Below are 21,452 nucleotides of genomic sequence, written 5' to 3'. Positions count from 1 at the left end.
CCGAGCGGGGCAGCCGCTTCGCTTTTAGGATGCGGGGCTTGCAGCGGGGCTGGGAGCGCCTTACCTGCCGCCCTGCCCCCGCCGCCCCCCGGCCGCCCCGCTCCTGGGGATGGAGGCAGCGACCTGGAAGTTGGGAAGCGCTGCAAAGGCAGGGGGGCTGCTGAACTGTCAAGCTCGGGTGCAGTTAGGGGGAAAAAAACCCCCATCTCTCTCTCTCTCTCTCTCTCTCTCTCGCCATACCTGTGCATCCTGAGCGCTTTTTGAGTGGGAAGGGAAGGATGGCATTCACAGGGAAAATTCCCAGCTCCTTCTCTCAGCACCCACAGTGAAAATTGTTTACTTACGGGTCTGAGCCTAGACCCTCCTACCGCTGGGACATTTCTAAGAGGGGATTTTGCTTGGGAAAAAAAAAAAATCAATGATCTCAGCCTTTCTCCCAGGGGTAAGGAGCCCGGCTCTTAGGAATGGTGTTTGACCTTTAAGCATTTATTGGCTACTGAGGTTAAAATAAGCTTGAGATAGAAGTAAAAATAGCTTGCAGAAAGGTTAAATCAAAGGTTAAATTTGTTTTTCCTAGGAAAATTGAGGCTGATGTCCAAAAATGAAGGCTTGGAGCAAAGGATGGGAGGGTACACGTTAGGTCTGTAGGCAGGGAGACGCAATTCATTTGAAGTATTGGTGGCTGCCGGTAGTGTTTGACGCCAAGTTCTGAAAGTTGGTGGACGGGTGGTCCTCAAACTAAGGTATTTTAAATAAGGTCTGGTCTTTCTCTGGGTATTTGGTACAAAGTTTGGAGTGCCCATAGCTCCTGTTGATTTTCCTCTTGAGTTGCGGATGCTCAGAGACCTGCAGGATGGGGCAGCCGACTGCGGGCTAAGAGCCGTGCCCTGTCTCCCTGCCCTTGCCCTGCGTCCCTGCCTGCTCCCTCCCGCCCGAAGGCAGGGGTGGCCCCGAGTGCCCGCAGTAACCTTTCTGATTACCTGTGCTCTTGTCTGGGCTTGCTGAAGAAAAAACGGATAATTAGAGGGTAACAAGTCAGAAGAGGCAAGCAAAGTTATAAATGCGAGTAGTAAAGGAAACAAATCCCCTTGTAGATGTGGAAAAAGGCAAAGCACAGGAAGTAAACGAGGGCTTGTTTTGTTTTAAATTTAAATGAGATTAAATTTTGCCCCAGGGGACCAAGGCAGCAAGCAGAGTTGCTGTGGAGGAGAGGAGGAATGGCTCTCTCTTCACCTGGGCAGTTGAGTTTTTGCTGAAGACGTTGGAGCCGACAGCAGGCTGTGGAGGAGGCGAAGGGGCAGACGAGCCCCGGCTGGCAGGGGCAGGCTCCCACTGCCCAGAAAATGAGTGTTCCTGGGTACCAGGACCGTAGCTTTCTGGATTTACGCTTTGCAGGGTTACCAGGGAGGTTAAGAAAAGAGCAGCGCGGCTTCCCCTGAGATGTAAGGGCTGTGCACCAAGATTTGCTGACGGTCTGTTGGCACAGCCGACGCGCATCCTTCGGTCGAAAAGTTTGTTCTTCTGTTATTGTGAAATTGGGGCTGTGCCTGCGTCGGGGGGTGCTGCTGCTCTCCCAGAGCCTCCTATAGCAGCGCTTGACTCCAGAATTGTTAATGAGAAAAGGCAATCCGATGAGGACAACCCTCCCACGGTATAAAAGCTGCGACCTTCCAGCCCTCCACCCTTCTTCTTATACTTTCTAACAACCTGCTGGTATTCCTAGACAGAGCAAAGAAATAGTTAACGCAGAGGGGAAGCATTGGTGAGCTGCCCCTCGACTCCACGTCACCCGCCCGGGCACAGGCGATGGGACAGGGGGTCTGGGACGGGGGGTCCATGGGAGCAGGGGTCCGGGCTGGCCGGAGCGGTGTGCATGCCGCTGGGGGCACTATTTTCTGTTTGTGTTCCTATTTGTGTGCTGGAAGAACAAACAGGGAAGTGGTTTTTCTGCAGTCTCATTGCAGCTCACAAACACAGCACAGAATTCAGCCGGTGTTGCTCAACTGTCACAGCGTCAGAGGCGACGGCGCAGGGGGACCGAGCGCGGTGCATCCCTTAACGTGCGGATGAGCGCTGGGAAGAGGTGATGACCAAATACTTTTTTTTTTTTACTGCAACTTCTGCAGGTTTCTGTGCCTGTTCCCTGTGTGCACAGGCATGTATAAATTCCTCTAGGTTGCTTGCTACAATCCAGAATGGTTCATTCTTGCAAACAGCCCCTGCACATGGTGCTGTGATGCCACCAGGAGCTCCAAATCCCACGTGGACTTGATGTTTGCAGGGGGCTGGGGAACGTCAGTGGATTCCCCCGGAGCACAAGGATCTTGGAGGGGTTCGCGGAGGGCGAGGAGTTCGTCGGAAGCAGTTGTTTGCTGGCTGAAGGCTGAATGAGGCGTTTTGGTTTAGCGTGCATGGGAGCATGCATGCGGGGAGGAGCGCCCAGGTGGGACAGGAGCTCAGGATCTGGGCGCATGCATCTCTCCGTGCGAAGAGTACTGCTGCCTTCACTTCTCCCAGGTTGCATGGGCTGGGCAAAATTGCATCTCCAAAAGCTCCTCTTCAACCCTCCCCTGCTGTGAGGCAGGACCGGGCAGCCCGAGGCCATCATCTCAATTTTACCCCCAATCCTGCGGCTAATTTGTCCAAGGCCCTAGTGATTTACATTTGTTTAGGCTGATGGAGGGCCATCATCTTCCTTGGCTTAGCATTTATCTGCCTTTCTTAGCTTGAACAAAGGCAATGCTGAACATGTGTTAGTTTGTAAGCAATTCCGTTTTCGGGTTTCCAGGCATTAACGCAGGACTATGCCTGTGGATTTGAGTTGCAGACACTTCAGGGGGATGTTCATTTGTTTATAAAAGAAACCCACATCTGTTTCTGTTTGAAATTTTTAAGCAAGCATACATAGAAACCTTTCTCTTGGTTTCTGGCTCTGTAAAAGCTAGATTTTGGGCCAAGTTTGACCTAACGGTGACCTTTTCAAAGTATTACAAATTTTTTTGGTATTTGTTTATGACTTTAATAATGATGCCATGCGGGGAATGGGTCAGTTAAAGGTGAAATTAGCTTCTAATGTAAACAAAGGATGAATTTTGGAGCAGAGACCGTGTTTTGTGGAGACTTCAAATTGCTTAGTAGTACACCAGCTGAAGTGCTCCGTGCGAAGTTCGTCAGGGCCGGAGCTCTGGCCCTGGGAGCGGGAGGGATGTGGGCAGTGGGTCCCCCCCGCGCTGGATGCCGGAGGGGTGTCGGGCGCCGATGGCTCGCCCAGCCACCATCAGACTTTATAACCCTGTGCTCCAGATGGGGAAATGGCCCAATTACCCTTCTTCTACAGTAAATTCCTCTGTTAAGTACCATGCGGTTTACTACTGCTTGGCAGATGAGTCCCTCAGAAAACAGCATCTTCTTAACACTGCCTGGAATTTAACCGTTTTCTGAAAAGGTCTAGCTGAGTCCTGGGGTTTTGGCCCCAAATTTTCCTTCCTCCAGGCACACAGTAACTTGTGGGCCGTTGTGTGCCATCCTCTACCCAGGCAGTGGTTGCCTTTCAGTGCTGCTGTGTTCAGAGGTGTCCGTGCTTGGCTCAAGCCAGAATTTCATTCAGAGCAATTGAAATGCAGTTTGGTTCGGAGGATGCTGTCTTGGATCCTGCCAAGCAGTGGCAAAATGATTTACTGAAGCAGAGCCGCTGTTTTACCTGCAATGTGAACCACTTCTGTATGTGAATATCAATTCATACTGTTATATAGTGAGCCTGTAAAAGTGTGTTGTGTAGGTAGGTGTAGGACAGGAGCGGGATGCGGGGACCAAGTTCAGTTAAAGGGATGATCAGTGCATCTTCTCACATACATATCAGAGCCAAAACCAGTCCCAGCATCCTGACACCTGTGCTGTGCGTTAATCATACACCTTTTTCCCTCCCTTGGAAGGAGAGTGATGTCAATGACACTGTCTTGCTGTAAAGGCAAAGATGGGGAAACACTGGCAGTCTCCCTGGCTATCAGTAGCATTCCTTTGCTTCAGCTCAGGTGTTTTTCCCCATTGACTTTGGCTTATTTAATCTCTGTGGCTAGGAACTCCAGAATCAATAAAAGCGTAGCTCCAGCTTTGTGCTCCAAAAGTCTGTTTGCCACTTCAGACCAGTAGGAACCAGTTTAAAACGTTCAGGTAGAATTTCCACTAAAAGCAAGTAAATTGCAGTTAGAGCTGTCTTCAATATCATTTTCCCCAAGCAAAATCTAATGGCTCCTTGGAACAAGGCTGGTTTAATAACATCTGTTTCCCCTTGAATCACTGGGGGAAAGTATTGATATTGCCATATTCTCAAGGAACATTTTTAATCATGTTTTGACAGGGCAATGCCTTACCACAACACTGATAGTTAAAATGTTTAAGATACTTTGTAGTATTATCACACCATTATAAGGGATAAAACATAGCACATATTGTAAAATACAGGCATTGCAAGGGTTTTTATATGCTTATGTGGAACTTTTCCTGTTGTTTGGGGGGAAATGGCGTGCTCTAGCCTGCTGTCCAGTCCGTGTGCTGCTATACCTGCTGCAACCGAACCACACAAAGCCAGTGTTTTATTATCATTCCCACTTATCATTTGCGGAAGCGGTAGTGTATATGCCATGTTAACATCCCTGGAGTCTTAACAAAATATCTCAGAAAGTACTAGGAAGATTTCCACGAGATTAACGTTGTTTTCTGCGGGTGTATTTTAGCTGACAGCCTGTTGGATAGTTGTTGGGTTCATGCGTAGCATTTTGCATCCAGAGCCCCCAAAGCCCTGTATTGGGGGCCCCATTGATCAGCCACCAGCCACATTGGTTAACTGGGGTCTTCAAAAGTCAAAATCTCCTTTTTCCTTCCTTTTTCCTTCCTTTTTCCTTCCTTTTTCCTTCCTTTTTCCTTCCTTTTTCCTTCCTTTTTCCTTCCTTTTTCCTTCCTTTTTCCTTCCTTTTTCCTTCCTTTTTCCTTCCTTTTTCCTTCCTTTTTCCTTCCTTTTTCCTTCCTTTTTCCTTCCTTTTTCCTTCCTTTTTCCTTCCTTTTTCCTTCCTTTTTCCTTCCCCTACTGGTACACCTACTTGACTTTCAGCTCCGAGCGCTCGGTTCCTGAGGGGTGAGTTCAGGAGAACCTGCTGATTTCAAGCGGTTCTGTGGCTTGTTCAAAGTCACAAAGCAAATCAGCAGCCGAGCTTGAAACGGGTCTCCTGTCCTCCTGATCAGTGCGGTGGTAGCCGCTGCCATGGTTTTGTCTCCGAGAGGACGGGGAAGTCACAGCAGCTGTGCAGAAGCCGCTTGCTCACCCCCCGCCCCGGGAGCCGCGGTGCGGGTGGTGCCGGCGGTGCTGGCGGGGGGCTGCATGGCTGTGCCGGAGCAGGCAGAGCAGCTCTGGGTGATGGGAAGCGTGCTTCAGGCTTGGCTAGCGTGCGCTGGCTGTGTGACAGATACACCAGAAGTCTTAAAAGAAGTAGGTGCCGCCTGAGTGGGAAGATGAGTCAGAGGGTAAAACCCCGGTCTCATTGTACACAGGGGTCCTCTTCAGCTCCGTGATGCTCGGACTTCCCCCTGCAGACATACTGAGAGTGCGCAGAGTTTCCATTCTCCTATCTGTGTACTTCTCAAATTTGCAGCCCAGACGGGTAGTTCACGGAGGTCTTTTGTCCCGTCCAACAGCACCGTGGTCCGTGGTGGGGCATCCTCCCGTAGCGATGCTCTCGCAGAGGGAGGGACATTTGGTTGTGAATCCTGCACGGGCAAATTGCTATGCAAAGCCGAGCGATCCAAGCGTACTCACTGTATCTCCTAGGAGCAGGGAAAGCTGGTAGAGAGACACTGGCACCCTTAAAGTTTAAAAAAAAAACCACTATGAGGATTGTTTTCTTCCTTTTCTAAGCCCCTGGGTAGTTGTCTGTCGTGGGGGTAAGTACTGGCTGGTGCTGGGATAACCAGTGTGCAGATGTTCAGAGATAACAGTGATTTGGTGCTGAGGTGAGTTTCCTGGGCATTAAGTGTAATGTTCAATTTCTTTTGTTACAGATGGAAGAAAAACGACGCAAGTACTCCATCAGCAGTGATAACTCAGACACCACTGACAGTAAGACCTTTAATTCAAGGCTTTGAACAAGATAACTAAGCAATTCACCTCCAGCAGGGAAAATGCTTGAATAATTACTTTGCAAAGAGTGGAGGAAACTGCATTTACTGGGAAGTCTCTGCACAATGAATTGTGCGTAGGGCTGGGTTTGTCAGAAATGCAGCAACAAGCTGATACCAATTTAAACGCCCCGGTTGTGGCTCCTCTTAACTGTTGAGGCTGTCTCCCTCGTGTGAGGAGTCTGGGCGAGGGAGAGCTGCTGATCGCAAATCTGCTAACGAAGCAAACTCCCTTTGTAGACAAGTTGTCCTTTCCTGTGAGCTGCAGCCTGAGACCGGTTAGCTCTTGACGGAGTTGTACTGGGAGAAAGGGAGGTTTTTACTGGAGTCAGGGTAAAGCTGGAGCCTTCTTGTTCCCTTCTTGCAAGCTGAAGAGTGATGTGGGAAAAGGGATAAGGCTCAAGCCAGCAAAGCTTGCAAGCTCACGCTCGCTTTTCAACATCTACCCCACTTCATCCTCATTCAGGAAAGCACAGAAGCATGTGCTCAACAATAAACATGTGCAAATGTGCTGAATTTTGGCTATAAATAGAGCGCTTTCCTCTCTCACTTACTCCAGGGTTTCACCCACTGCAGACATACCGCAGTGCCTTAGTGTTAGTACCCCCGAGGCACTAGTCTAATCCCTTGTCTGGGCTCCGGAGTTTCCTACTAGTTGCTCTTGGTTTCTTACGAATGTCACAGTAATTTCATCTGGGCCGTGCTGGGAATTTGCTCTCCACACTTTACAGGATCTGGCTGCTGGATATCCGAGAACGAAAGGGGCTTCGCTAAAGACACTAAACTTCTGGGCCTTTTCCTAACAGGATGATGGGGAGATTACAGGGGGTTATGGAAAGGCTGATCTTGCTGGGTTTGGCTGCCGTTCCCACAGCTTTAGCCAAAAAAATTGTCAGCGTGACCAGAGTTTGCACCACTACAGCTGACGGGAACCTGCTGTTTGGCTGCTGGAGGGGACCCCTGTCTTGCTGGAGCCCTGGGGGGGGTCTGGGGGCTGAACCGTGCTTACGGAAAGCGTTTCAGGCTCTGTCAACACCGCTCGCTTCTCGTAAAATAAAACATCTTGATCTCAGAAAGGGGTTTGTTTTGGAAGCCGTGCTCCAAACTTCCCGTCTCCTAATCCCCAGATGCTCAAAGGCGTACCAAGCCGAGCCATGCTAGCTGGCTTCTGCCTTTCGGGGGTAAGGCATCTTTAATCACGGTATTAAACAACATGGCCTTATCTCTGTTGGGCTTGGATATTTATGCTGCAGCTGATATCTAAGCTGTTGACAAATGCTCTCCTGCAGGATAATTGTAAACAAAGGGATGACCTTTTTTATGCCTCTGCCAGGAAGGGATGGTAGTGGCATGTTATCTGAGTCTACATAGTTGTAGCACCACATTGTAGCTTGAGAAGAGGGGGCAAGGTGGAAATTAGTGACTCGATCTCTCGGTATAGACTGTGGATCTGCTGCTGCAGTGCTTTGAGCAGCTCGCCGAGTAAAGCGGCGTTTCCCGGCGGCTGCAGCGTAGGGACTTCTGCTGTGGGCTTTGCCTACGCAGTCCTGTTACGTACCGAAATGATAAAAAAAATGCATTTATGTGGAGCCCGCTTTAATGACATCTGGCCTGGCACTGCAGTCAGAAAAACAGCTGTCCTTTGGGAATGACTGATGCCACCAGGTCTGCTCTTCATTTTATGAAGTACAAGAAAGTGGGTTTATCAAGTAAAGAGTGCAAGGTGAACTAGTGCCTCTTCCCCTGCGAGCAAAAATAGGCACGTGAGATTTATCTGGGCTCATGAGGGACTCAATTGCCTGAGCCGACGGAGGCCGGGACATTTCCCACCGTGGTGCTGCCGCACCCGGGACAACCCTGGTCCCTTGTGCCAGCTCGGCTCCTGGCCAGAGCCCCTCCTGAAGTCCTTGCGTGCATGGCTCCATCGTGTTTGGCAGTCACTTACGTGCACGGTGTTGTTTCCTCCTATTCAGCCATCCAAGGATAAAATCAGTGTTAAATAGGCCTATCGATAGTTAATTTGTTGCACCCCTACAAAAACTTTTTTATATAGTGGAATCTGGGAGGGTCCTGCTATACAGAAGACCCAACTGTCGTCATGATAAAAAGATTCCAATAATTAATTTACTATTTATTATTACCAAATACATACAGCTTTTTTTTTTTAAGTGATAGTAACACATATGGGTTGGAAATAAAGATTAATATCATAACGGTCCCAGCACATTTCAGGCTGTAGCTGCCCTTGCCTTGTGGAGGTGGTAGTGGTGGTGATGATAATGCTCCAGTCAGGATGATGAGAGGCCATTCATAATACTCCCAGAGTAAAGTAATCCCAAATCCCAAAGCAAGTGCTCTCTTACTACTGAAAAGTGTAAAGTGCCTTTGCTCGGTGTGTCCTGTTGCGTGGTTCCCACTAGATGCTGAACTGCACACAGGCGTGGAAATTATTAGTCCTGGCATGGGCAGAGGAGTTTTACCCAATTTGGTCAATATTTTTGACCATGGGGTCTGAAGTCCTCGAGCAGTTCGGATGCTTGTCTTTAAGCATCCTTGTTAGAAAATTTTTAGTCTTATCTCCTTAATTCCTGATCCCAATAGATTCCTGATTCCAGGAATAAGCCCTGGCTCATTCCCCCTTAGAAGCCGTTCTTACTCATGACTTTGGGTTTCCCATTTCTGATGTCTGCATTTGAAAACAGTGTTTTTAAATTTCAGAGGCCTCTGTTTCATCATCTATAGCAGCAGGAAAGTGACGTTAGTCTATTTTGGTGAAGTACGCTGGGATGTGCACAAAAATAATGCCATGTCAAGGTATTATTGCCTCTTAGCGTTGACCCAAAGTGTTGGTTGAGGCTGTAGTAGTGGCAGTGGAGCTGGTGACAAAGATATGGAAAAAACTTCGTCTCTTTTCCAGGTAACCTGTCTCTGTTGCCTCGTTGCAGGTCACACCACGTCCGCCTCCAGATGCTCCAAAATTCCGAATACCAAATCCGCCTGGTCACGGCAGAAGGAGAAGAAGCCCTCTGAGGTACGTGGGCTTTTAGGCTTTTGCCAAAAGAGAGTTTTCTCCCGGGGCCGTGCTTGCCCAGATGTGGTGGCAACCGGCGTGCCCATGGCTGGCTGTGGACGGTGGGTGCCAGGACAGGGCATCCTCCGAGAAGCCAGAGCCCACGCTGCAGAGCCACAGCTCCCGCCAGTGGGTGCCAGCCTCAGCCTCGTGCTCAGCTCTGCTGGGAGGGAGCAGGCGGAGGTACCCGGCGGGCATCTCTGATGAAGGGTGGGGGGTCCTCGTGCTCAGTCCATTGGGGTCCTTGTGCCCACTCCGTCCATGTTGATGCAAGTGGGGAGAGGTTGAGTTTGGTGGGATTGGGAGGTCCTACGGTATCGGGGTGGCTACATGCTGAAGTTTCCCGGTTTGGGTGCCCGCCTGGATGCCCTTTCATTAGTGGCACAGGTCATAGCGCTGATGCCAGGGGAGGGTGGCTCGGTGGCATGGAGGCTCCTCCCCGTGAATAAGTGGGAGGTACAGAGAGCCGTGAAACGGGAGACGGCACAGCTGAGTTGCAGATTACGTTGTGTTGGTTCCTCCTGTCACGGGGCTCAAGGGCATTAAGCTGAGGCCATTGGTGTCTGACCTTGCTGCAGGGTTTTCCCTCACTCCTGGCTGGTACAGGCAGCGCTGCCCACCCCGGAGGGCATTGCCCAGGTTGCCCGTGCCAGCTCTGCGGTGCAGGGTCTGGGACCGGGTTGGGAGGAGCTGTGTTTCCCGAGGACTGTGCTGGAAGGGACGATGCTGTGCCCTGTTTTCCCTCGTGTGCCTCAGATAACGTTTCCACTAGACATGGAAACTATACTAGGCATGAGCTGCTGTTGTAGCAACTGGAGTGTTTAGCGGTGGTCATCTTTGTTTCAAGAGCAGCGTGAGCAAAGCCAGAGGGACATTGTTCTCACATTCCCTTTCCTCTGGACCGGGGTCCGGAGTCAAACAGAGCTAAGTTTAGAAGCAGGTGAAGCTGGCATGGCTAATGCCTGCTCACAGGCTGTAAACTTCCCAAGCCCCCACGTTACGCCACTCCTGAAGCTGTGGCCTGGTAAGCACAAACCTCTCTAACATCTTCCCTTTGCATCAAGCTGAGTAGAGATTTTGAGGTTTTCCTGTGGTCACTGCCTGAATTACAGCTGCACTTAGTTCTTACCACTCTGACAGATTTACATTGATATATCTAACGTGTTGGCGGTGGACAGAGACTTAAAAAGTCTGAGTTGTTTGTGCCTTGGCTAAAGAGAGGGGCTGAAAAGCTGTTATTACCAGCTGAGGTAATTAGAAACACTCCAGAGAGCAAAGAACCAGGGGTGCAGATGTCACTGGCTGTTGACAAGGCTGTCGGAAAGTTGCGCATTGGGGCTGGCAATGTAATTTTTTGGTTATAGACGTGTCTCTCAAAATGTGTGAGGGGGTGTATTCTGTGAGCTGAATCCCCGGCTGAAAAAGTGAAGCATTTAGGGCATCTCCTCCTCCTGGGACACTGTTACCCCTCTCTGAAATAACTGCCCATCCCTGTGCCTGATGTGTCCGTAAAGGCACCAGATTAGCCGTGTAGGTGCCTTCAGGAGTCCCGTGGAGATGCCTGGCGTTAGACCTGGTTAGATGCGCGAGGCTGTGACTCATGTGTCACCGACAGTGCCACACGTGCCACCCTGCTGCTGCCCAGTAAAATCCTCCTCCGAAAGAGCCTGCATCGGGAGATGTCTTTCTGCATCACTGGTGCAGACATGCTTTTTGTCTTTAATATGAATTAGCTTTATCAGCCAGCTGAGAGTGTACTTGGCTGCTAATGAAGTTGCTGGATATAAGTCCCAGACTCCAAGTGAAAACGCTTCTGCATTTTATGAAGGATGGTCAGACCTGGATCCAAGTTTTGCTGCTCTACAACAGCTGGAGTGAAAACCAGATCTTAGTCCCCGGCACCCGGGGAGACGTCAGATGTGGGGCCTGTGGAGGCCAGGCTCATCCCTCTGCTTCATGCTCCGTTTTGCCCAGAGGACAGTTCTCAGTGAAATGTAGCTCTGGAACAAATAAAGTGGAGCAAAAGCTTAACAGTGCCCAGCTTAGCAACGGTTGGGACAGAAAGTGAACCCTGGTGGCATATCTGAACTGAAACTCCAGGGGAATTTGGGGAGGCGATGTGTAATTACTCAAGTTGGAGTTTGGCCAGGATGCTCAAGCTGACAAACCATCTTTTACAAAAGCGTGGTGGGAACCTGAGCAGATGGGAGCGGTCCAGATCTCAGCTTTATCCCCTTATCCTGCATCTCCCCCACGGCTGCTGGCATCCGGGTCTGCTTGAATTCAGCTCCAGGTGAAACCCAGGGGTCAGGAGAGTGTGTCCCTGGGTTGGCCATAGGATTGCCCCGTGCGGCAGGTCCGAGACCTGTAGCGGTGCATGGTAATGGTTTGGAGGTCACTCCAGTGAGTGCTGGTTTATAGATTTCCTCCACGACAGCATCTTCCAAACTTTTCCACGAGTGACCCAACTTCTGCTCTTACTGTGAGCACCCGTGAACCCGTCTGGTCCGTGTGTGGGATCCACTGCCCGTCATCTGTGAAACCCTGCAGGGTTTGGCACGTCCTGTGGGATTTCTCGCAGGAGCCCTGGAGGATTTCAGGCGCAGACTGGGATGGGCATCGTGTCCTGCTGGAGCAAGTACTGAGAAGTGTAAAACATAAACCACACCACTGTCAAACTACTTCACATGAAATAATGAAGTACCTTTTTCTTTGGTATCCCATTGAGGATGGAAACCACAGGAGGGTAACGGGGAGAGCGTGATGAATGTATTATCAGATGTTGAACCCCTCCGGGCAGTCTGCCCCAGACATTTTGAGGCTGGACAAGCCTTTTCAAACAGTAACTCAGACTCCAGGTTTACACATGGCTTGTAGCTTTATCAAGAGCTGAGCTGCTGTCCAGGTGCAGAGGGTCCGGGCACATCCCCAGGGGTGGCGATGCTGGAGGACGGGCTGGGGGAGCGGGGGGGGTTTGTGTCCGCCTGGAGGACGGGCTGGGGGAGCGGGGGGGGGTTGTGTCCGTCGGGAACCGCTGAGCTCTCCTGCCCCTCTCAAAAGTCATGTCCCTGCTTCTCTGCGAGCTGCTGTCTGCATTCCCCCTGACAACCCAAGCGGGAGATAAAAATATCAAAAGCATTAGTGTTACATAGTTATTAGCCAGGTCAGGGGGTGATGTTTATTATGAAAGACTCTGTGAGAAGGGATTAACTGTACACATTAAAAACCACCCGATACAAGGCATCTGGAAAAACAAGCTTCTTAACATGGAAAAGTACTGACCTGTTTGTAAACATCCGTGACGGGGGCCATTGCCAGGGAGGGTGATTATATTTATCTGTGCCTGCCACAGGGCTCTGCCCGGGCTCTTTCCGGACGTGTCCCAGGCACCAGGCCTCCGGTTCGGCTGCCTCCCTTGCAGAGGTGACAGTCGTCCTCCCCTGCCTCACGCGTGGGCAGCAGAGACCTCGGGGCAGAGCCCCGGTGCGATGCCGATGGTGGCCCGGGCATAGGCATGGCTTTCCTGCCCCACCTTTGCCTGTAGGCAGAGGATGGATGTGGGCAGCTGCCAGCAGCTTCTTGCATCTGCAGTGATAGCAGTCCACCGATCTGGTCATTTCAATTAATCTCATCAGAGCTCGTTTGTCTCTGAACCTGGCCTCAAACGGAGCGTGGTGGCCGGTACCCATCCCCGGGCGCCGCCGGCCGAGGAGCCCTGTGAGGAGATGCTGGTCGGGCTCCCTGCCCCAGGAGCTGAAGGGAGGGGGGATGCTCGCCCAGGTCCTCCCTGTCTTGGATGCTGAATCTGCATCCAAGATTAATGTGGGAATAAGATGTGCCTGAAGTATGGATTTCTGCTGCTTTTAGTGGTGCATTAGTGCAATCCTGCCCCCGGCTATAGGGCTGCTGGGGATATGAGCTCAAGCCTCGCTGGTTAGACTGCAGTCATCAAGCCCTCTCTCCTGTTTCTGACAGGGAACAGTTGTCAGTGTCTAAGGAGAAAATATAAGAAGGCGGCAAGTGTGTAATGATAGTCGCCGGTTCTATCTGCCAGCTCCCAGCCATCAGCGGCCTGGGGACTCCCTCGGATGCTGCCTCTGAGTCACTGCCTTAGCTGCTGTGTTAGTCATTAGCTCCTGAACTATTTGGGATCCAAAACACTACCCTGCGATGAGTTGCACTGCTAGAATATATTGTGGGGGAAAAAAAAAACCTGCTTTTTTGTGCAAACCACCTGCCTGACACCCCTCCAGCCATCCCTCTTCTAAGCTGAAGAGCCCTGCGCAGTCTCAGCTCTCCGCTGCGGGTGCTGCTCATCTCACTGGACATCCTCCTTGCCCTTCTTCGGTCTGGACTTTCTGGAGGCGAGGGGACCGCAGCTGCAGGCAGGGTTCAAGATGAAGGGGAAGCCACAAATTTATACAATTTACGTTATTTTCTGCTTGCCTTGTTTAGATATTACTTCCGTGTTTTGAAAGATGTCTTTTTAGAACTCATTACAAGGATTTAACCCTTTTAACAAACATCATCCTCATGGCTTCCCTTCTAAAAAGTGATTCTTAGTGCATTAGATCTTGTTTTTTTCCCTGCAATAGATATATAATGGCCCAGTGCAATGTGAATTTAGTTCCTGGGCTCTCCGTGCTTGAAGAAAGGCTTTTATGAGTATGGCCAAGCAAGACTGGACATGCTTTTACTGGGCTGGATGAGGAGAAAATCCGTCTCTGTTGAAAGGTTTGACTGCAGTGGCTTTGTCACTTTTCCCAAGCCAGCGTGGGGATAACAGATTAATACCATTGTCTTCCGAATGCTGAGAAGAGCCAGACAAAAATGCTTCTTGTTCCTATTTTAAATTCTGTTGTTCATTGAATCTTTAACATTCAGCATTTCGAGAGGAAACAAGACTAGATGAAGAGATAGCAGGCTGGTTCCCAAATGAACATGAGAGTAAGTATTTTTTCCCCCACAGGCAGATAATATTGCTGCTTACAAACACACACCAGGCATTGCTGCGTTTCAGAGCCCTGCTACCGAATATCGCCGCTCATCTCGTTGTGGAAAGGGCTGGAAAAATGTGATATAACAGCAGGGCAATAGGGCTGGGGGGTGGGAGGGGAGCGGGGCTGGGCAGCCGAGGGCTGCACCCGCGGAGGTGCCGGCCCAAGCTGATACGAAGACAGTTTGTACAACCAAAAACTATTCCCAGGGCTCCCATTGTTCCCGTTGTTTTCTTTCTCTCAAAATCCTTGTGACTCATGAGCTACAACAAACAATTTTATGCCTGAGAGGGTGAAGGGCTAATAGCGCTGGCTGGAAACGAGAAGGGAGCCCTGCAAATGAGGCAGCCGGAGACTCCCCTGGTCCCAGTGTGGATGGAGGAAGGGGGTTACGGCCGGGGGCTGTACATGGGACACAGCTGCCAGGACGGCAGTCGGGGGAAAAAAAGAGTGTTGAACCAAAACCTAAAGAAAACCTATTATGTCGGCATCAAAAAGCACTCCCACGTCCCTTGTGCGGTGACCCGCTGCTGCTCGTCCTTCAAAGCGATGCTCAGAGCGCCACGCTGCCTGCGCTCGCTACGGAGAGGTCATCCGTGCGAGATCCCGCATCGCTGCGGCGGATGCAAAGGCGTCGGGGGAGGATTGCAGGTTTGTTGGGTTATAGGAGGGAACAGATTAAAATGTGAGACTTCGGATGCAGGCTGTGGCCAGTCCCTTCCCACCTCTCCTGTCCACCCTCTCCCTAGCAACACGTTGCGCTTTCCAGCATGCACTTGATTTTGAACGATGGGTTTAATTTCTGTTACATTTCGTACCAGTGCTCTGCAGTGTGGAGTGCTTTGGAAAGGTTTTTTTTTTTTTGCTGAAACTTTTCAGGGATACAGATGTTTTTGCATATAAACAAAATTGCATCCCATTCCGGGACTGGGAGCAAGGTCCTCCCTCTGCCCCAAGAGCAAGGTCTAAAAGCCCCAAGGTCAGCTGGGTGCAGATGCAGGGGAAAATGCGTAACACAATTCCTGCTGGCTCAGAAAGCCTCGTGCGCGGGGACCTGGCCTGCTGGAGCGCGTCTGTGTTTGGCTGAGCCGCCTGGTCCCTTCGGAGCCGGTTTTCACCCGGGCTGGTTTGCAGCAGGCGCCTGGAGCCGGCAGCCCCGGTTGCGTACCTGTGTCGGGTGATGCCGAGGCCGTGCCGCCTTGCCGGGTGTGATCATCCGCGCCAGATCCTGCACGGCAGTCCCTGGGCTGGCTGCTGTTTTAAAAGCTAATTAAAACCAGCGCTAGACGAGCGTTCCTTTTCGTTTCGATTTAAAGCCCAAAACAGATAGAGCTTTTTGGATCTCGCCCAGGAGCTGGTTTCATACGAGCGGAAAGTCGTTACCGTGGGATCTGAATTCGGTTTTTTCAGGTCGGTATTTGGGGCTAAGGGGATAATTGGCAGGCTCAGACCTACGGTGCAGTTGCTTGAAAAGCCGAGTCCTTGACAGAGCACGTAAAGTGGGAGCTGAATGGTGGTGAGATTGCCGGGCCACTTTATTAGAGGGGTTTGTGAGTGAGTCAAAGAACCTGGAAATTGATACGAGGATTGCACAGAAAGGTGGTGGAGAGGCTCGGAGAGGGGCTGGTCGGCCGCAGAGGAGAGACGGAGGAGGAGGAGGAATGCTGCTGCAAAGCGGCACAGCCTGGGAGTCCTTTGCTAAGGGTTCCTGATGCATCGCGGCGTGCCCATCGCAGCGAGGCACCGCGTGCCATGGCATCTCCTCCCAGGGGTAGGTGTTGCTCTCTGAGGTCGTCCAAGCGTTGGACAAATTGATGCTGGTCCATGCGAGAACTCCTGGAGATGCCCAGCAGCCCCAGCAGCTGTCTCAGGGGTGCGGGGAACCGCAGCATGGCTGCGTCTGGCGGGTGAAGCAGCAGATCCTCTGCAAGGTGGAACGGCCGATGCACAAGGCGCGTGTGGCTGAAGGAGGAACTGAATCCAACCCCTGCCTTGCAGGTCTCTGCCATAACCACAGGAGCATCCTTCCCGCGCCAGGCTGGAGCGGAGTGAAACGTTAGGATGTGAAAATTGGAAGATGTGTTATATTTAATTAGCTCGGGGGGATTTTTTTTTTTTTTTTTTTGAGAGATAAAATCGATACAGCTTTTGCTTCACAACAGCAAATTGCAGAAATAACAAAATACTGGTGTATCGTTGGGGAATGCGTTGGCTTTGGTGTCCCAGTGACTTTTCACGTTCCTGGACCGCCAGGACTGGCTGTCCTGGGGAGGCACTCAGTCCAACACCGCAAACTGGTGGGCTGAAAGGATGGGGAAATAGTAGAGATCAGTAATACAGGCTTGCCTGGCCAGTGAGATGTGAGTGCTGACGGTAACTTAAAGGCTTGCAGACCTTGGAAACGGAGCCAACCCGGAGCAGTTGGATCCGCAGGACCAGGCTGTGGCTGGCAGTGGTGGTGCTGGAACAGGAGGGGTGAGCTTGAGTCTGTGACTGCCCAGTAGTTTTTCAGTCCAGGGAGCAATAATTGCCTAGAAGTTGTTTCCTACACAAAAAGATCTGGATGGGACTGTGTGTGTGTGATCAGACAGCTTCTCCACATGGCTGGTGGGACAGCTGGAGCAGCAGGACCTCTGTGTTGGTGGCCTGAGCTGCTTGGGGGAGGTCGGTGTCCTCCTTGAGCTGCTCTGGTAGAGCCTGGTCCATGACGTGAGGTCGGTGTGATCACACTGGGAATTAACCTGCCACCTCGTGTATGAGCAACATGGATGTGAGCAGGGAAAGCCAGCTGGGAAGCCGAGACATGAGGCCGATGGGCTGCTTTGGGAATGGCAGTGGCAGAGGAGGTGAAGGAAGCTGCTACATTGATTGCTGCTTTCATACAGTACTTGATGGTTTGCTGCTGCTGCCTCGTTGGGTACACTTGTGCTGAGGAGTGGTATCTTCAGGAGTATTTTTATCAATTCTTACTCTTTATTCATCTCTGTAATATCCACAGACACCTGTATTTTGCATGCTATAATCCGTTGCTCTGGGCAGTGTGGGAAGGCAGTGGTGGGTGCAGTGGGACCCGTGGTGGGGTGCAGTCATGGTCCTGCCGCGGGTGCCGGGGCTGGCAAGGGGGAGCGAGAGGTGCAGCTCCTGTCAGGGGATTCCCTCCCTCTGCAGCTCCCAGGGGAATATTGGACACCTCCTGTAGTTTTTCCTTTTCCTTGCCGTGCCCTGCTGTGAAACACTCCTCGTTGCTCACCCATGCGGCTGTGGGATCAGCGGGGACCGAGAGGGAGGTTTTCTCCGTGCGCCTTTCTCCTGCCTGGGCTCTGAGGCTGCACGAGCATGCCGACCCCGACTCCTGTTCCCTCTGGCTTGGAAGTACAAAGGCAAAAATGTCTTGGGATTTTGCAATTTCATGTTCTTTTTCCCCGTCTTTAAAGCTGACACATGGGCGAGGCTGGCCCCTGGGCATCGGTGCGATGCATCTCTGAGCATCGCTGAAACCTGCCTGAGGTTCCTGAGCAAGCGGAGGTAATAAAGCGCACGTCTTGGTTTGGCCTTCCCCATCGCCAGCAGATCAATAGGCAATAAACTGGATCTTGCTGCTGGGTTGGAAAGGGAGGACGGAGCCTGGCCAGGGCTGCGGGGGGAGCAGGGAGCGGGGCAGCCTGGCCTCGGAGACAATTTGTCAGCTCCTGCGGACGGGGGAGAAACAGTAAACACTCCTATTGAGGGAAAATTGCTTGTTTTCTGGTACCCAACTTCCTCTTCACCACCAGGTCCTCGGTTCGTCAGTGCCCAATTTATCCTTTATTTGGTTTTCATAAATAATTCAGAGGAGTTTGAGTAGAATAATTGAGTCTTTTCCCAACCCTAATCCCAGACAATTCAAAACAAAAAGACATTTAGATTACAATTTGAGTGTATTAGCTGTTGGGAGATTTCCAGACAACTGATCTGCTTTCCTTTACAATTTCTGTGCCATTCTATCATTTCTAAAGTGTTCTGCTTTGATAGTTAATAATTTGAGCATTTCCAGTTCTTCATGAAAAGACAGAGGCATCGCTGTGATAAAGTGCGGGCGTGTGTGCTGCCGTTGGATGGGTGAGCTTATCTGTTTTCCAAGAAGGACTAAATAAATGAAGTAGTGAGATTGCAAATCCAGCCTGCGATGTGCCTTATCATCTTCAGGGAAATAGATACAATCGTGCTTATTTGGCTTAAAATTAAAACTAAGCTTCTACGCTGATGTGAGCTGAAAAGCCAGAAGGGATGAATTTGGGGAAGACTTAATGCAGAAAAACATGAGCCTGGGATCCACACCGTGCAGAGGGGAGAAATTATACCAAGGGCTGATCCCGTTGCTGTGTTTTCCAACATGGAGGCTGTGAGGTAGATGCGGTGGGTTGCCGGAGGGTTTTGCATCTGCTGAGGATGTTGCGAAGCATTGGTGAAGCTGGTCCTGCTGGTTCAGAGCAGTGGCGAGCCGCGTGGGATGCACGGCCAGCTGCCTGTGAGATGCTGCTGGGGTGCCTGGACCGCCGAAGCCACGACCCCAGCAAGCAGCTGAGAGCGCTAAAGAAATTATCTAAGTAATAGCTATATGCAAAGTGCAATGTGTTTAGTTTCTGACATGAGGATCGGATGGAGCCATTTTATTTCCCGCCCGTGGATGGCAGCCCTTGGGGGGGGACCAAGGCTCCCCAACCGCGCTGCCAGCTGCTCCCCAGGCTGGTTGCACGATGCGGGGCATGTCGGTGCAGGCTCCTCCATCTCCCTCTTCATCGGCAGGAGGAAGGTGGTGGGCCAGGCGTGGACATAAATCCGCTCTGGCTGCCCACCCCTGGTGTTGCCTCGAAGTGATGGGACCCGTCACCTCTCAGGCTGTCGCCTGGTGCTGCCTTTGCAAAAGAAAGTGGGGATCCTTGTTTGGGGTAATGCTCTGGAAAGGGTGCTGCTGCGGTGGGTGCCAGCGCCCCAGGGAGGGGGGAGACCTCTCGGGGCAGGTTAACAACACAGCTGGACTTTTCTGGGGACCAGTTGCCCTGGAAAGGGCAGTCCCACATCCCCCATCGCTGCTTCTGCGCTGGCTGCCAGGTCGTGTGCCCTGCAGTGGGAGCACGAGCACGCCTGCTGCCTGCTGCCCTGTGCTGCCTGCAGGGCTCTGCCTCCGCTGCCAGCACCACGCTGGGTAGGTTCATGGAGGAATTGTGTATATTTGCATGCCATGAAAGGGTGATGCCATGCTCCTGCACCCTGCTGCATTGAGGGGGGTGTCCTCAGGAGGCAACTGAGTCAGTAGGGTCCAGTCCGGGGAGTTTTGAAAACCTGTTGGGTGCCCAGCACCTTTGGAAACCATTCCTACCTGGCTTTGCCCACGAATCCCGAGAGCGAGTGTCTCCAAAATAGTGTTTTCTATAACAGTTTTGCAAATGGAGCGGCGTAGACGTGCTGCGACGCTCCTGCCCCGGTGCTGGTGGCCGGAGCAGGGAGGTGGCACCGGCCCCCGATGCTGCCCTTGACCACGCGTGGTCCACGCAGGAGGGAGCATCTTGTCCACCAAAGCAGAGCGGTCCGACGCGGGGAGGCTCGCTCGGGTTTGTGTTGTTCTCATCGGAGATGGGCATTGAAACTGGGTAACGGAGACACCGTTTGCCCGAGTTGTGACCCTGGCAATGCAGGGGTGTCAAGAACGGGGCGTATTTGTACACTGTGTTTTAGAAAACGAGCTACAGTAGGGTTACTTGGCTTGTTTTGGTACGCAGACACGTAGCACTGGAAGGACTATGACATCTTCTATCTTAATTTTTTTTTTTTTTTAAATTTCCCACACTGGCAGCTTATTAAAAGGTTACTGTGGCGTCTGTAACCGTGCATTTGTAGCACTTAGAGACTTAAAGGAACCTGATCTTTCTCAAACTGAGCCTAATTCTGTCTGTAATATGTAGGCTGTTAATTATGTTTATTGAAGGATGTGCTGAGCCTGTGTCTGGCCAACTCAAATCAGGTTTATATAGACGTAGTCAAAAATGGCTCCAAGCAGATGCATCAGGAGGAAGGTACCAGTAAAATTCAAAGAGGTCCCAGCATAGAAAAGGTTGTTTATGTATTGTATTTAACTCTAATTGGGTTAGCAGCTGAGACTCTTGAGGATTAAACAAACTGACCTAAATACTGGTCTCAGTGGTCTTAGTTAATGTCTAGTTTCCGGCATCTCAGCCGATTTTGTTTCCCAAATGCTCTCCAAAGCGCGTTATCTTTGTATCGAAAGTGTAAAACCATGTTGTATCGTTTATTGTGGTTCTGACAAAGCAGTGCTCATTTGGAGAATAGGCTCTGCGAACAGATTAAACAGCGTCTGAAGAAAACCCCTGATCTGTCCCGGCCCCGCAGAAGGTAATGCAGAAGTAGCAGGGATGGGGTGGATGGAGTGAGATTGTGTCCAGGCATGATTGCTGGCACCGTCGGTTATTATGTCAGCTAATAGCAGATGGTAGAGAGGAGAAATCATCCATTTTCATTTACAATTTATTTTTATGCTGCAAGAGGCAGGATTGCTCGAGTCATTGCTATCAGGCAACCCTCTGGAAGGAAAACCTTATTTACCATGAGGGATTTTTTTGGAATGAGTTTTCCATTGTGGTGTATTGGGGGAAGACGCTGCAGGGCCAGAAGTGAGATGGAGAACGAGCCCATTCACTGTCTGAGGGGCTGGAGGATTTTCATAGAGGAGGGGTCCAGTGTTGTTCTCCCAGGAGGTTTATTGGGTCAGGAAAAATCGCCATGTGTTTGGCTGTGGATGTGTAAGCAGGCACCTAGATCACCTTTTAGTCGGATATTTTCCAGCTCTTAGCGTAACCCAGCCTGCCTTTATTTTGCCTTTTGCTCCTCAGTGTGCAATCACCACTGGAGCAATCGAGCCCCGATGGGATACCTTCTGCTTTCGGCTGTCCCCGCTCGGGACAGTGAGGTGATGCAATGGGGACATGAAGGTGCTCGGGGCAGTGAGGTGGCTGTGTTTCCCGCAGCTTCATTCAGGCCAAAAACAAAGCAAGCATCATTTCCCCCAGCAAGTCTGAATGTGGAGAAGCCCAGTTGCTGTACGTCCCTTGGCGTTCGGAGGAGATATTCGTGTGGCTATGTTAAAACATTGATCCCCTAAGAGAAAGCAACCTGTCATTTCTTTAGTTTAATACTAATTTTCAGTCCGTGTCTTGGCCGAG

At 51.1% G+C, this 21,452-nt stretch overlaps 1 protein-coding gene and 1 long non-coding RNA gene across 2 annotated transcripts in view; one reads left to right on the top strand and one right to left on the bottom strand.

The window, feature by feature from the left end:
• Positions 1–443, bottom strand: part of LOC103904434 — a 10,406-nt gene extending 9,963 nt beyond the window's left edge. Inside the window, exon 1 of the long non-coding RNA XR_657903.2 lies at positions 241–443. This is a non-coding gene — a long non-coding RNA (uncharacterized LOC103904434). The remainder of the gene's footprint in view (positions 1–240) is intronic.
• Positions 444–658: 215 nt separating this feature from the next.
• JADE2 (jade family PHD finger 2) overlaps positions 659–21,452 on the top strand; it is an 83,236-nt gene continuing 62,442 nt past the window's right edge. The window contains exons 1-5 of the mRNA XM_019473864.1: positions 659–743; positions 1,954–2,083; positions 2,176–2,443; positions 6,052–6,109; positions 9,114–9,199. Of these exons, the coding sequence (XP_019329409.1) occupies positions 2,420–2,443; positions 6,052–6,109; positions 9,114–9,199 (168 nt within the window). The 5' untranslated portion in view covers positions 659–743; positions 1,954–2,083; positions 2,176–2,419. The remainder of the gene's footprint in view (positions 744–1,953; positions 2,084–2,175; positions 2,444–6,051; positions 6,110–9,113; positions 9,200–21,452) is intronic.

Source organism: Aptenodytes forsteri, unplaced genomic scaffold (genome assembly GCF_000699145.1).
Source record: "Aptenodytes forsteri isolate BGI_AS27 unplaced genomic scaffold, ASM69914v1 Scaffold54, whole genome shotgun sequence".
Lineage (NCBI taxonomy): Eukaryota > Metazoa > Chordata > Aves > Sphenisciformes > Spheniscidae > Aptenodytes > Aptenodytes forsteri.
The sequence above is the reverse complement of the archived record's forward strand: the minus strand, read 5'-3'. Positions and strand labels throughout refer to the sequence as shown.